Source organism: Piliocolobus tephrosceles, chromosome 4 (genome assembly GCF_002776525.5).
Source record: "Piliocolobus tephrosceles isolate RC106 chromosome 4, ASM277652v3, whole genome shotgun sequence".
NCBI classification, from domain to species: Eukaryota; Metazoa; Chordata; class Mammalia; order Primates; family Cercopithecidae; genus Piliocolobus; species Piliocolobus tephrosceles.
In genome coordinates, this window is record NC_045437.1 from 92955111 (window position 1) to 92971547 (window position 16437).

Here is a 16437-nt window from a genome sequence, read left to right on the forward strand (position 1 = left end):
CACATTTCACCATCTGAACATCATTTTCCACTGACTGATTAATTGTAAAGAGTTTATTCTACTGAACCTACTAATTATTCTCACCTACTGAGTTGACCTCCACATGAAGAAAAGGTCATTGATGAAAAAGGGCAGCTGTGTTCTGTTTCTGCAATTTCACTGTGTTTTAACATTTTTTTTTTTTTCTTTTTATAGAGATGAGGACTCGCTATGCTGCCCAGGCTGGTCTCGAACTCCTAGGCTCAAGCGATCTTCCTGCCTCAGCTTCCCAAAATCCCAGGTTTACAGGAGTGCGTCACTGTACCCAGCTTCACTGTCTTTTAAAGCCTTAAGGTGGACGTTCTCTTCATTCCACCTTCGAAAGCACAAAGCCATTGCCTTTTTTTTCTTTTTTTTTTTTTTTTCTGGACAGGGTCTCACTCTGTCACCGAGGCTGGAGTGCAGTGGTGTGATCTCGGATCACTGCAGCCTGGACCTCCCTGGATTCAAGTGATCCTCTCATCTCAGCCTCCTGAGTAGCTGAGACTACATTCACGTGCCACCATGCCCGGCTAAGTTTTTTGTATTTTGTAGACATGAGGTCTCACCATGTTTCCCAGACTGGTCTCCAACTCCTGGGCTCAAGCAATCCACCCACCTCAGCCTCCCAAAGTGCTGGGACTACAGGAACAAGCCACTGCACCCAGCTCAGATGAAATTGTTGAATGTGTCACAGAAGGTTGTTTTAAATACAGTACATTCCTCCAACAACTTCAATGTCATTGTAGATTCTTGGAATAAATTCGCTCCCATATCTTCTTCTCTTTGTTTCTTCTTTTAAAATCTCAAGTTACTAGGTAGGAAGCACTAAAGATACTGAAGGTAGATCTCCCCATGATATTTTCTTCCCCCAAACTATAAAATACATGTGAGATGATTTTTTTTTAATGCAGGCAACATACCCTTCAGATGTTGTCCCCAAGAAGAGATTTTTGAAAAAACAAATTGAAAAATAAAAATTATAGGCTCTGTGATATATGAACATTTACATCACTGCACAATTTCTGTGCATCTACCATAATGACTGCTATATATACACACAGGCATACACACACACACACAACAATTTGTGGTTATAATCGAACAAGTCCAGTTCAAACTTATAAACTTAAGTCTATGAGAAAAACCAAGACATCACAGTAGGCACACAACACTAAAGGATAAGATAAAATCTACAACCAAAAAATTTTCAAAACCTTCCTACAGTGTGGAGTTCCAGTTGCTTAAATAATGCCAGTTCCATTACTTTCAACTGTGCTCTGATCTATTTCTACACACACAGGTACACAGAAAAGGGGAAATGTCCTTATGCCACGAAGGAGACATTTTACTTCTGGTCTGCTTAGGTGCAGTTCTTTGTTCTAGGCCGATTCCAATCTTCCTGTTTCTTCCAGATGTGAGCTCCTGTCCTCAGAAATTCTTGAAGATTTCTAAATCCTTCTGCGGCACGGGCGCGGCTGTGTCCCAGTCATTCTCGGGGTAAGTTTCGAATTTGGAAGTGTCGCCGTCACCAGCTATCTTGGGCACGATGGGAGGCTTCAGTTTTCTCTGCGGAACAGCTTCCCAGTCCACAGAGTGGAACCACCGATGGCGTTTCACATCATTGGCCCCGTTCTTCATGTTTCCTAATCGCCTTGTTCTGTCAACCACGAGCAGCTTCTTAATGAAGTCTTTTACATGGAAATCCAAATGTCTGGGGAAATCTATTTTGCCTGCAAGAATTTTCTGATAAATGCCAAACGGGTTGTCATCAAAAAACGGAGGAAACCCCGACAGCATCTCGAATATCAGGATGCCGAGGGCCCACCAGTCCACAGCCCTGCGGTGGCCCTTGCTCTGAATGACTTCCGGGGCCGGGTACTCGGGTGTTCCACAGAGGGTCCAAGTCCTGTCTACCAGCTTCTTGGCGAACCCAAAGTCCGTGAGCTTGATGTGGCCATCCCTATCCAGCAGGATGTTCTCTGGCTTCAAGTCTCTGTAGACGATCTCCTTGGAGTGCAGGTACTCAATGGCACAGATGATCTCCGCAGAGTAGAAGAGCCCCGTGGTGCTGGAGAAGCGCCCCCGGTTTCGCAGGTAGCTGAAGAGCTCCCCGCCCGGCACGTACTCCCTGAGCATGTAGAGGAAGCGCTCGTCATGCCACGTCCAGAACAGCCTGATGAGGAACGGGTGACTGACTTCCTTCAGGACAGACTTCTCATTGTGCGCGTGCTGCTCCTGCTTCAGGCGGATGACATCGGGAATGCTCATCACCTTGAGAGCGAAGAAATGCTTGGCTGTCTTCTCCTTCACCAGGTGCACCCGCCCGAAAGTCCCAGTGCCCACGGTGGCCAGCGTGTCAAAGTCCTGCAGGCGGTAGGCAGGCGGCTCCGGCGACCGCGCCTCGGGGCTGGGGCAGAGCGCGGGCGCCCCGTCTGGGGTCTCCTCCGCCACCTTGCAGGGGTCGCTCTCCGCCGCGGCCGCCTGGGCCAGCCCGGGCGCCTCCATGGGGACGCACTCAGGTCCGGGGCACCGGGCCAGGCCGAAGCGACTGGGGAGCCGGGCTTCCCGGGACGCACCCTCGGAGGGCGGCGCGGCGGCGGCGGCATCAACGGAGGCTCCCCATGCGCACCCTCGCCTCCTGGTGGGCCGCCTGGCGCAGCTGACGGAGCGACGGGGACAATGGCGGGGCGGCGCTCAGGGCACAAGCAGCAACGGCCCCGGGTGGGAGCAGCCGCCGGCCTCGGGGGTCGGGCACCGAGTGCCACACGGCTGCGGGGAAGGCGGGGGCCGCGGTCCAGGCTTGGGGGGCGAGGCGGGGGCCCTGCTCATTCCCGGTCTCACGCCCGCCGCCTCCTCCCTAGTTTTCGTCTTTAAAATGAGAATGATAGAAAGAAACCATCTCAGTGGGTGGATGGATTAAATATATATTTCATGAATATGAAAGTACCTTGTAAACAGCAAAGTACCTCACAAACATTAGCTATTCTTCATTTTTGAGTGCATTCAAATTTGAGTGCAAGCCCCCCATCCTTGAAGCCATACAGATTTGCTCTTCAAGGCAGGTGTCTTTCTCCTTAGCCTCTGAACCCAGAATCTTGGTGTTATTGCCAGAATCCCCCCTTTCTTCCATTTAATTCTCCTTTACCAGGTCCTCCCACCTGGATATTGCCACCTCAGACCTTTCTCTCTTTCCCCTTCTTTACCCTCACCACTCCCCCAAATCATATTGACATTTTCCTTCTCTGGGTTTTATTGTCTAAATTATGTAATTACAATTCTATTAACACAAATTAAGATGACATTATATTTTTAGCAACTGATTAACAGCTGCTATGGCTAGCATTTTAGATGACTAGTTTATTTGTTGAATGAATCCAAAATAAATGTTACTAGATGGTGTTGTTCCTTCAGAGAGCATGCTGTGTTGTAGCAGTGACCCAGATTACTAGAACCCAAAGGAATGATGAATGCAAATATTATATCTCAGGTCTGTGTTCGATTTGAGGTGAATGTTTAAGGACAGGTGTGCATTTTGTTCCCATTCAAAGTATACCTTCTATTCAGCTCTTCACTCTGCTAAGCTATAGATGGGAAGAAAACAAATGAACCAAGAACCACATTTTTTTCCTTTTGTGAATATAGATGAAAAGTTATTTAATAAGACTTTGATAATTTTCAGCAATTTTAATAACATTATATCCTATAATATATACTTTACTTCTGTGGACACAGGAAAAGCCTGGCAGGTTTTGCTTTTAATTCTATATCAGTGATTTCCTGTGGAAATTTGAATTATTCTGTGTCATAATTTCCTTATCTATAAAAATGGAGATAATAGTTGAAACTTTGTTGATGATAAACTTTTAAAATATCACACAAATCATCTGACACATATATGTAACATGACATTCATGTCTTTACAAAAAAGAAAAAAAGCCAGTCCTGTTCCTATTTTAATAGTATTCTATAAGGTTTTCTACCCCTAAAACACCCCAGTATCCTCCTTTTGTTTCTGTTTGAAAACATCGTTTTAAAGGGATATTCTTTTAAGCACAGAGTTCCTAAAATCAACTTACCTTACCTCCCCCTAGTTTTGTATACCTAATGTTGAGCAGTTGGTTTTTAAAATTTTTCTATAAACTCACAGGAAAAAATACTAAACAAATATCTCTGATTATCCTAGATATTTTTCTTTCTGGGAGTTAGGTTTTGCTTTCTTGCAGGTGTCTTACTAAGTCATAAATTTCAACAACAAATGTATCTTCCGTAACTACTTTGTATAGCCACAAAAAAGATTGCCTTTGGGGTAACTGATGACTTTTAAGGCATTCTTAAAAACAATGCCTCCTTCCTTTGGGCTGTAAGAATGTTTAGGCTGAAAGGAACTGAAGGGCTATTTAGCCCCAACTCCTGTATTTATTTCCAGATGCAGGAACTGGCTCCAAGGAGCTGACTGACTGAAATTCACACAGATGGGTTGTTTTATTGGGGAGTTCTTGAGAAAGAGTTTGAATCGGCATATTGAGTTATGACAGTAGAAACATCTGAGTTGTATTGGTTTGTTAATGAGCTTCGTGCCATTGCATCTTTCAGATATTATTTGTCCATGCTTCTGTTTTTCTAGCAAGACGGAATGACAGTAGCAGCATTTCGGTCCTAATGCTGAGATGGGGAAAGTTTTAAGTACATCATAGATATTAAAGTGAGAGATAAAGGTAAAGCCAGCCTCTGTTTTGAAATTTAGTTCTTCTCTGGCCTGAGATGGTCTTAATTCTTAACTCTTAGCCTTAGAAAAATAAGATTTTAAAGCATATGTTTGGGGAGACTTGGTATAATCTCTACGTAGTGAGGGATCCCTCTACCATCCCCAAGGAGTGCCTGGTCTTGGCTTGGACACTATTACAAAATATTTTTTAGACAAATTAAATTTAGCCGTTATTTAGCAAAGAATGCTTCTCAAATTGGGCAGCCCCCAGAACCAGAATAGGTTCAGAGTACCTCTGGGGCTGCCACATGGTTGGATAACTTTTATGGACAGAAAAAGGAAAGTGATGTATGGAAGACGGAAGTGAGCTATAGAAACAGTATAGCTGAATTGGTTTCAACTCAGCATTTGCCTTATTTGAACATGGCTGAACGTTTGGTGACTTGTGTTTGACTGAAACTCTGTGATTGTTATAAGAGTAGGTTACAGTTCACAGTGTGTGAAGAAACCTTTAGGCAGAACTTAAAATATGTTAGGAGGCAGCATCAGGCTAAACTTAATTTAACAACACTTTTAGGCAGAGCCGTCTCTGCTGGCTTCATTGTTGACAGCTCTATTGGTTTGAAAGTTTTTGACTATTTTGAGTTGAAATTTGCTCCCTGTAATTTCTGCCCACAGATTCTAGTCCTTTTTGGGGAAACCCAGACCCAATATACTATCAATTGACTTCTTTCTTTCTCATGAACCTTTTCCTTTCTGGAGTAATCACTTCCACACCTATCAGCTTTTCTTCATAAGGCATTATTTTCAGATTTCTGATTGATCTTCTTAGGACTCAGTGTGGTTTTTCAATTTTGTCTTTTAATACATGAGGCTCAGAACTGAATACCTCTCCAGATGTGGTTGTCCATTATGGGATCTATGGCAAAACCATGACATCTGCTAGTGATACTATATTTCTATCAATGGAAAATAAAAATACATTTACTTTCTTGATACTTGCCTTATACTCTTGACAAATACTAAACTTGGAAACAACTAATCCTTCTGGATATTTTCTGCATGAAATGTTGTCACATCAGGTCTCCTCTAGTCTGTGCAATTAAAATTTGAACCTACATTTATCTATGTTAGATGTCATATTTTTGGTTTCATTGTGGCAAGAACATTTAAATTCTTGACTCTGCCCTTGATTGAAATCATTTGCGTACTTTTCTTATGGTAGAAGAACAATCTTCAGATTTTGAGCAGTGGGGTGCCTTATTTTTCTTAGAAATATTGAGCAAAAGATGCATTGTTTGTTGACCTTATTCAGAGTCTTCTATTTAAAATGTGTGTGTGTGTGTGTGTGTGTGTGTGTGTGTTTGTGTGTGTTGTAGAGGTATGTGTATATAATGTGTTTTTGTAGTTGTTGCTATGGTACATTACCTGGATCTTCCTTCAGAACCAAGTCACTAATTCTCTACTGATGGGGAAATTGGAGACTGAGACTCCTACCTGAGTCCCTCCGTGGGAATTGCCTTCAACCAAAGAGTTGTCTCACACAGGATCACAACACCTTGCCAGGGACAGCCTTCATACAACCACTGGCTGAGGCAGGGGAATAAAGGCTCAATCCCATTGCTTTGAGGAAGGGCCATCCCAGCTCTAGAGATTCCCATTGTTACAGCTGAATCTTTTGTGTTTGTGGCTGCATTGAAATTTAATTCTTTTCTCTGGTCACACCTACTTCCTTCATCTTCCCACAGGTGTGGAACCCAAGGGTCCTCCTCAGTCAACTTCACGTATTCAAATCTCCCTCAGAATCAGTTTTTCAGGGAACTTGACCTAAGAAATTTGGTACCAGAAGGGCTCTAAGAAAGCTGATTTTGAAGACAGAGTTTGGAGCTTGGTCACTGCAGTTGGCTAGCAATGGTGGATAATCTTTATCATGAAATAGCCATCCAATGGTTAACACTTTCACTGGTGAATTGGGATGGGATATCCAGGAAGGGTATGACTTGGCTGGTGCAACATTTCAGATTTTTGAGAGGTATAAGTATTAAATGTAAGGACAGTGGAATTGGATGTCTGTTGCTGAGTTCCATTAATGCATAGGAGAAAGACGAAAAAGTCCAAGTATGAAAGTCTGGCAGACCCCTTTAACAGAAATTAAAGTGACTCTTATCTCCTACAGCCTGAAGGCAAAAATGCTGAAAACCACACCCAGGATTGTATTTTAAGAGTAGCCTATCTCCAGAAAAGATTACATTTTCAGCCCCAGCAAATTTGCTATGCCAAGGCCCAGATGAAAAAACAGAATGACTAAAACTTTAAAGGAAACATGGGGCAATGTACCCAGCTCTCCCTAAACCTCCTGAGCTTACAGAAGTAGCCCCTTTTTTTTCTATTAGAGATGAGAACCCCACCCCTTACCTGAAGACAATAGAGAGACTTTTGGTTTGCAAAACGCACCTATCCTCCTCGGGGGATCTGCTTTCACCTCCTGGCTACCTACCATCAAGCAAAACATAACCAGGCTAGGGAAGTGTGAGCTTGCTAAGGAAGGAAAAGGACTAAGCCAGGGAGCTGCAGAACCCAGCAGAATGGATAATTAGGAGGCTGAGAGCAGCCACCCTAGTGAAAAGCCACAATTCTTTGCCAAAGTTTTGGACCTGAGCCAGTTTTCAGACTTAGAAGTCATTAATTCAAAGTAAGTCTGGGTCCTTAGGAAGAAGTCCCCTGAAATAATAGCATGGCAGATGGTATGGCAGTGTTTCTTCAAGTCATCCCCTAAAGGACCTGAGGTTGTTTATTCAGGTAACTGTATCCTGGGAAAAGAATACTCAGAATTTTGAGGGTTGTTAGATACAGGGTCCAAGTTCACCTTGATACCTTAAGACCTGTGACTTCCTGTTAAGGGAGTGGTATGTGAAGGCCAGTAATAAATGGAATCCTGGCTCAAGTCTGGCTCATAATATATCCAATGGGTCCAAAGATTCACTCCGTGGTGACTTCATGGGACTCTGAATGTATAATGGAATGGGCATATAGTTAGTCACTACGACCTCCACATTGGTTCTTGGCCTGTGGGGTGAGAGTAGTCATAGTAAGGAGGCCAAGTGGAAGCCTCTGAAAATACCCCTTAACCCTACTCAAGAGAGTACATTAACAATATTATATTCCTGATGCAATAGGTAGAGACTAGTGCCACCCTTAAAGACTTAAAGGATGCAGGCAGTCCTTATCCCTATTTCATTTATCAGCCTAGTCTAATAAATGAAAAAGCCATACAGATCCTGAAGTATTAGAGTAGAATACTGCAAACTCCACCAAGTAATAGCGCAATTGCAGCAGCTGTGGTATCTTTGCTAGAACAGATTAACGCAGCCGCAGGTACATAGTGAGCATTAATTTGGTGTCTGGGTTCTTTTCTATCCCTAACAGGACAAAGGATCAGAAACAGTTTGCATTCACTAGAATCATATAGTTCTAAGGTTATGTTAACTCTCCCACCCTCTAATATTATATAGTCCAAAGGGACACATGCACCATCTGGATTTTCTGTAGTACGTCATCTTTGTCCTCCATATTCATGACACCATGTTAGTTGGACTGGATGAACAATAAATGGCAAGTATGTTGGAAGTGTTGGGAAAGGTCCACATGCTATAGATGGTGGGAGATAAATCCTGTGAAGATTCAGGTGCTCGACACAATAGTAGAGTTTTCTGGGGTCTATTGGTTTGGGGCATACTGGAATTTCCCTCCAAAATAACGGACAAAGTATTGCATTTCAAGCCTCCTATCACCAAGAAAAGGTAAAACATCCACTAGGCCTCTTTGAGTTCTGGAAGCAGTATATTCCATACTTGGGAACACTTCTACCTGTTAACTAAGTGATATAAAAGGCAGCCATCTCTGAGTAGGCCCCATAGGAGGAAAGGGCACTATAGTCATTCTAGGCTGTGCTGCAGGTGGCTTTGCTACTCAGGCCATGTGACTAGGCTGACCATATGACATAAGAGGTGTTGGCAGTGGAAAAAGATACCATGTGGAATTTGTGGAAAGCCCCCTGTATTAATCTGCTGGGGATGTTACAACAAAATGCCATAGACTAGGTGGCTTAAACAATAGAAATATTTATTCTCACTGTTCTGGTAGCTAGAAGTCCCAGGTCAAGGTCTAGCAGAGTTGGTTTCTGGTGAAGGTACTCTTCTTGGCTTGCAGATGCCTGGCTTCTCACTGTGTCCTCATATGGCCTTTTGTATGATATGTTTGTGGAAGAGAGAGAGTTGGAGCTCTCTGGTATCTTTTCGTATAGACACTAATCCTATTGGATTAAGACCCAACCTTTAGGACTCCATTCAACCTTAATTAGTTCCTTAGATGCCCCATCTCCAAATACAGCCACACTGAGGGTTAGGGCTTCAACAATTTTTGGAGGGGACACAAAATTCTGCTCCTAACACCCCTAAAAAAGAATTACAATGCAGACTCCTGGGACATGCCTTCTGTAGCAGAGAATTATACACTGTTCAATTAACAGCTCCTGGGCTGCTACTGAGCACTAAATAGTGGGATACCAACTTACCCTGCAACCAGAATTGCCTATCCTGAACTGGATTGGGTCATACCGCAAGTTAAAGTCTAGTGATCCCAGCAACAATCAAATATAAATAAAAGTGGTACATTCACAAAACCCATGTCATCTATCATTGTTTCAATGGCAGTTCTCTCTCAGCTTACATATAGGACTTTAGGGACCAGGGGTCCTTATGGCCAGCTAACAGAGAAGAAAAAAAGCCTGAACTTGACTCACAGATGAATTGATCTGGGTACAAGCCAAAAATAGACTTGGATGCACTATAGCCCCTCAGAGGTAGAGTGGCGTTGTAATACCCTCCCAGTGTGTAGAGTTGTGGGTGTGCCCTTGTTATTCAGTGTGTGTGTGTGTGTGTGTGTGTGTAAAGAGAAGTAGCCAGAAGTAAGAATACTATGGAAAATGGTTTGTCTGGTTGGTCAGGGACATAGAAGGAGAATATGGAAGATAGAGGATAAGGAAGTCTGGGGAGAAGCATACAGATGCACACATGGAAGTAAGCCCTTAGTGTGAAGATATTTGTATTATATGTTAATCTCCACCAGAGAGGATTCATTATGGAAGAGGCACCATGAATGTTTAACCAAGTGGACAGAATGACTTAGCTGACATCAACTAATCTCGGTTCCCATTATGCAGTCTCCTATATGTCTCTTATATGGCTCCATCCCTCAAGAAAACCAAACAATCGGTGACAGCCTGATTACACTGGACCGTTTTCACCTTGAAATCAGCATGTATTCTGGATGTGGGTTTTCCTTACCTTTTCACAGGGAAGTCAGCACCACTATCCAGCAGCTTAGAGAGTGTTTGATCCACCAGCTCAGGATTGGCATAACATTGTATCAGACCAAGGAACCCTTCACAGCAAAAGAGGAGTGAAAGTAGATACATGACCATAGGACCCACCAGCCTTATGAAATACTATACCACCCAGAAACTGCCTGACTAGTAGAGTAATAGAATGACCTTGTGAAGACATAAGTGAAGTGTCAATTTGGAGATGACAACTCGTGAGGATGGGGTGTAAGGGCAGCATATCCCTCAACCATCATTGTATAGTGCTGTGTGTCCAAGAGACAGAATGAATGGATCCAGGGACCAAAGGTGGAAAGTTGGAGTAGTGCTATTTACCATTTGAAGCCCATTTGAAGAATTTGGGCTTCCAGTCCCCACAACTTTGGGATCTATGGGTTTAGAGGTCCTGCTTCTCTGAAGATGAACACTTCTATCAAGGGCCAGCTTAACAGTTCTGTTAAACTTTAAGCTATGGCTGCCACCCCATCACTTCAGGTTCCTCAGGCCAAGAGACCTACAGTGAAAAAAAGGAGTCACCATCCTGGCAGGGATAATTGGTCCTGAAAGAAAACAGTAAAGCTGCTGCTACCCAATGGGGGTGTGGAAAAATCTGGTTGGCACTTAGGTGGCCCACTTGGGAGTTTCTTAGTACTCCTTTGCCCAATTTTGAGAGTGAATGGAAAAGTATAGAAGTCATAACCTGAGAACCTTTCCCTCAGTGATGAGGTCTAGGTCACTCCCCAAGTTAAGCTGCCTTGTCCAGCAGAGACACTAGCTTGGGATGAAGAGGGTCAAGAATGAGTGGTCCAGAAGAGGGTCACGATACAGGAGGGAGGCAATGCGATGAGTATCAGTTGTGGTCTTGATACCAGCTGCCCCACTAACACCTCTTTCTCTCTCTCACATAAACTTCTTCAGGAAGAGATGACCAATCAGAATGTTGGTAGACTTCCCCGCAGAGAAAGCACACCAGATAGAGTAGCCCAACCCTTGTGCCACAAGTGGATATAAATCTGGTGTGCTGTCCAGATCTTCCCTTCAGGACTGAGGGACTCATTCCCATAGTGGCTGGACTGCTGATGGCTGCTAGTTTTCAGCTGAATCTCTCCCTGGGTATTAGCTAAAGGGACTCATTCACCCAAAGTCATGACCCATACCTGAGGGCAGCCCACAGCAAATGACTGGTCAATATGGAGTTATGAAGTCTCAATCCCTTGAGACTTGGGTGGTCCAAGTCAGAAGGACCATCCCAGCTCCATAGAACCCTGTGGGATTGGCTGAGTCTTTTGTTGCTTTTGTAATACAGTTCAACTACTGCCTGTGCCCATTCCTATATCTTGTGCTCCTCCATAGTCATTAATCCCAAGGATACTTTCCAAGAACTTTCCCTCATGAAAATATTCATCTCAGAGTCTGTTTCCCAAGGGATACATCTGAAGTCATACTGTTTCTTAGTCTGGTAAATCAGCAGAGATCAGAGACCCCATTCAAACTCTTTACACACAGACACACAATGGTACTAATGTTATTTATTTGAGGCTGTTCTAAGTACTTTACATGTCTCAGTTTATTTAATCTTTTCAACAATTCTGGGCGGTTGCTATGTGTCATTCCCAATTTACAGATGAGGAAACTGAGGCAGAGAGGTTAGGTGCCTTTCTGAATTCATACAAGTAGTTATTGTCAAAGGTGAGATTTGAGATTTATCATTCTGCCGCCTACTATGCTATGCTGTTGTAAAGCTTTTGGAACACAAGAAGGTGTGTGTGTGCTGGAGCCTCCTAAGCCATCATTGGTGTATATGAGACTGTGGGTAAGAGCTTCCCAAGCATACATGATCCATTCCTCAGTTTACCTGTGGGGAAGCTAAACTAGTAGTCATTGTGGTTTATCCTTAGGTGGAGATGGGGGAGTAATTTAACCTGGTTACTTGTTAAAGATGCATTTAGCTATTAGAGGATTTTAAGTGACCTAAATTTGTGTGTTCTATTGGCCAGGAGAACAAAGAGGTAAATAGTAGCAAAGAGACAGTAGTTTTTTTTTTTCTGCTTTGACTCCAGTATTTCTTGATGCTATTGACCAGGAGATAGCTAAAAACCATGCTTGGTTCTCTTACCTCTTCTTACCCTCTATAAGAGTGAAAGTTGAACAGAGATTATTTCAGGGAGTGGAGAAAGAGACTCTCATAAACCTAGAGTTTCTAGCCTTAATCTAAATTGTTTTTGCACACAACTAACTTTGCTTATATAGTATTCTGTTGCAAATAAAGTTGGCATTAGGGTACTGCAGACAGCTGTTGAATGACAGGCAAAAGTATGTAATTGCAGCCCTCATAAAGATTTCATTTCTGTACTTTCATTTAAATTGATAATTAAGTTTAAAAACATCAACCTTTATTCATTCCAGAATGTGCCTAAACGCTGGCCATGAGGATAGTTATTGTGGTAAAGTCTCTTGGTGCTATCTGTCCAGTTATGAAACTTTTCTTCATTCACTTGTGCCTGATTTTCACAAGTGATATTCATTATCTGTAGTTTGTGCCTGTGGCCTACAGGGGAAGAAAGCCACCTGTTTAACTATTTAAATAGGTATAAGCCCATAGTTGCCTGAAATAACCCAGTCTTTCACAGAAAGGTATGAAATTCCCTTTTCTGGGAATTGTTTTTTGTTTCTGATTCTTGCCCTTGGTAACATTTATGCCACTATATTATTTATATGCTATGTGAGTTAGCTAAACAAGCATAAAAATTAACAGAAGACTTCACAAAAAAGCCAGGCCAGATGTCCCCTTGCTTAACTCCTTTTATCCTCTTTCCGCTGACCTCACATGTTGGTAATGGCTATGCATTTGGGTATATTTCTGGATTAAACATTTTAAAAGCTAATTGTTGTCTTCTGGTACTTGTTTTTCCTGTTAGCAATATTTCTTAGTATTGTTAAAAAGTCCCTGATGAGTCAGTTCAAAAGGTTAGGGTTTAGTGAGAGGGATAGTACTTTTCTTTTTGGTGTAAACTATTAACACAGATAAGTTTTTGGCTTTTTTTCATCACTATTTCTTAAAACTTTGAAAGTATGTTAATGAGTCAAATCAGCTTTCCTAAATATCAGTGAAATGTTTGGATTAACAATTTTTAAATTTTTATTTTAAAAAGCTTTAATGTTGTGAAGAAGAAACTTACTGGGGGAGGTACTGAAGAGAGCCTTTTGGGGTCCTGGAAATTCTTTATATCCTGTGGTGGTTAATGGGGTGTGTGTGTGTGTGTGTGTATTTATATGTATATATGTAGAAATTAATTGAGCTGTATGTTTAAAACTTATTCTGTATACTGTATATATATTACAACACAGTAAGGCAAATTAATATTTTCTAGTTTTGAAGCATCTTTTATTTTAAAGCATTCAGAACATGAGATAAGGTAAGTGATAGAATTTTTTAAAAATTATAAAGCACTGTGCAACTAAAAGATACCACAATCTAGAAATATAAATAGTATATTTGGTATATAAAGTGGGTAGTCCTCCACCCTGTAGACATGAATCTGTTAAACCCTGGTTTAACCCCTCATCTTGTTGCCAGAGTGTGAATTCTCTTTGGGCCTTAAAGGTTTAATTCTAGGGCAATTAACTTGCAGATCCTTTTCAAGCCTGTCCCTTTACTATGACTATGAAAGAGCACATATTGTCCCTGGTATGATCATGAACAAAGTTTCCAGCAATTGAAGGGGAATTCAGTGGAGTCAGGGACTGTATTAAGGAAATATATTACAGGGGCAGAGAGAGCAACTCCTAAGAGTGTAATGAGGAAGATAACAGACTAGAAAACTCCCATTCCTGTGAAAGCTTTGTTAAGCATTTTATGACAGAAAACTGCTAGTACAGGCAGGTTAATGAAGAGAGAAGATGAAAAACTGTTCTGTGAGTTTCAAACTAGGTCTATTATTAAAAGAGGTTTAAGTGTCACTTGCAAGCCAGTACTTTGGAGACAGAAAAGTTGTAGTATACCCTTTCAGTGTGAATCTTGCTGACAGGGTCAGCCTGAACAATAGGGCTCTGATAGACAGCCTGCATCCCTTTTGCTATGACAGGGTTTGATCTCTTATCTCTTATGATTTCTGACTCTCTTTTCCCCGTTGACTCTATACTGTTCCATTCATTCCCACTGCTTGCTATTTGATGATGGTTTCTCTAATGACTTCTGTTTTTTTTTTTTTTAATACCCCTACACTCTCTGCCTATTTCTTCCCCTTTTTAAGTCTTTTCTCTAGCTTGTTTTAAGCCAGTTTGAGTGCAAATTCTTGCCTGTCTTCCTCTTATCTGTTTCTCAGCTAGATCAGGTTTCATATCTCTTTCAATGTGGCACTTAATTATATAATTTCTGCTCTTACTTTTTTTAAAAAATTTTTTAAAATTTTAATTTTTTTTAGAAACAAGATCTCACTCTATCGCCTAGGCTGGAGTACAGTGGTGTGATCATACCTCACTGCAACCTTGAACTCCTGGCTCAAGCAACCCTCCTCCTCAGCCTCCCTAATAGCTATGACTACAGGCCTGCACCACTATGCCAGGCTAGTTAATAAAAATTCTTTTTCTTACTGTGTTGCCCAGGCTGGTCCCAAACTCCTGGCTTCAATTGATCCTCCAGCCTCAGCCTCCCAAAGTGCTGGAATTACAGGCATGAAGTCACTGCACCCAGCCCTGTTATTTCTTAAGTGACTCATATTTATGCCTTATTTCTCCAATTGTCTTGGAGGGAAAGCATCATCTTCATTTTCTACCTACCTTAGGGGCTAACACAGTGCTTTACATACAGTAAGCAATAAAACTACACCTGTGGAATAAACAAACTTATATTCAAGCTCCTATAATGTCAGCTACTCAATCCTTTGTTTAAAGTTAATGCCATGTAAAAATAGGTAATAGGGGTATTATATTTGGATTTCAAGCAATCTTGTTCTTAAGGTTATATTCTTTATTTTCTTTTTATTTTCCTTTTACAGTTTAATCTGACGGTGGGGCCAATTTTAAACGTGTAGGAAATCCTTTGCCCGATATAGTCTTCCAGTAAATACAGGTTTTAAATAATGCAGTGTGGATATGGCTCATTATAGTCTCTCAATAATTACCAGGGCCCTTCAGTAAGGGAAATACTTTTCTGATGGATCATTAGGAACACATTTGTGGCAGACTTTTAAACCATTACTAATCATAGAGATGGTTTTAATTGCTTTCGAAGTGAAGAATTCTTTGAAATGTGAAGAATCACTTGCTAAAGTATCTGGTTTGCTAGACTAGATTTTCCTAAATTGACCTGGTTTAAAATGGGCATACCTGTACTTAAAATGATCCAGAGACCTTCCATCTATCTGCAAATACAAAATTAGCAGTAATAACTGACAGTCAGCCTCCTTTCCCTCTGTCAGTTATAGGGACTATTTAAGGCTAGATCTTTTTCATGCTCTTGAAGTAATGTGAGGTTTACATTTGACTCCCTTTAATCTGAAACACTGACTTAGCTCCAAACCACTTAACAGCCTGCCATTTTGCACTGGGAGGGGAAAACAGCAATGTAATTTACTGTCCACATTTTATAGTTTTCCCTTAAAAAAAAAAAACTTGCTTACACAGTTCCTGTATTTGCACAGACTAGAGAGTGAAATGGCTTTTAAATGCAGCCCTGACTGGGCAATGCCAGGAACCCACAGCAGCTGACAGGCCACTCTAACTGGGGAAAGGCAATCAGAGGTAAGGAGCATCTCTGGAAATAGAGGTGTCAGGGAGAGTGTGAGGGAAGATGTAGGTGGCACAGGTGGGAAGGGCAGAGGGTCATGGCTGGCCTACACTTCATAACTTACGTGCACATCTAGACACCTCTTGATAACGATCCTGTCATCATTTTAGTCAGGCAGCAGCATTTCCTGGCCCTGACTCACTTCTTGGGAGTTCCTGCACCATTACCCCGTCTGAACCCTTGTCTGTTAGAGATCTAGCCAAAAGAACCTCTGGCCTTAGGTATTACCCCTAATACCGAATGAACAGTGTCTGTCTTGGGCCTTGTCCAGGAAAACTGAATAAGAGGTGAGATTCCTGAGGTCTCACCTTCAGAATCATGCTCCATCCCCCTAGAGCGTTACCCTGACTCCTAGTCCCTGTGCCCCACTGCCTCACATTTTTCAGTATTTTTCAACTTCTCCTACTCAATATTTCTTTTCAGCTCTGTCCATTCATGGAGCAGTTACTGAGCATCTGCTATGGGAACACTGGACTAGTAAGGAACCTTGTATTAGTCAGGGTTCTTCAGAGAAACAGAAGCAATAGGATTATGTGTGTGTGT

General features: G+C 41.9%; 1 protein-coding gene across 1 annotated transcript; it reads right to left on the bottom strand.

Annotated features, from left to right (window-relative positions):
- Positions 1-689: 689 nt before the first annotated feature.
- LOC111542701 (cAMP-dependent protein kinase catalytic subunit PRKX-like) lies at positions 690-16221 on the bottom strand. Its single transcript, XM_023212280.2, is given in 3 exon segments — positions 690-2659; positions 2661-2878; positions 16132-16221. Coding segments are annotated over 3 exon segments (1518 nt in total). The 3' UTR covers positions 690-1449.
- Positions 16222-16437: the final 216 nt, after the last annotated feature.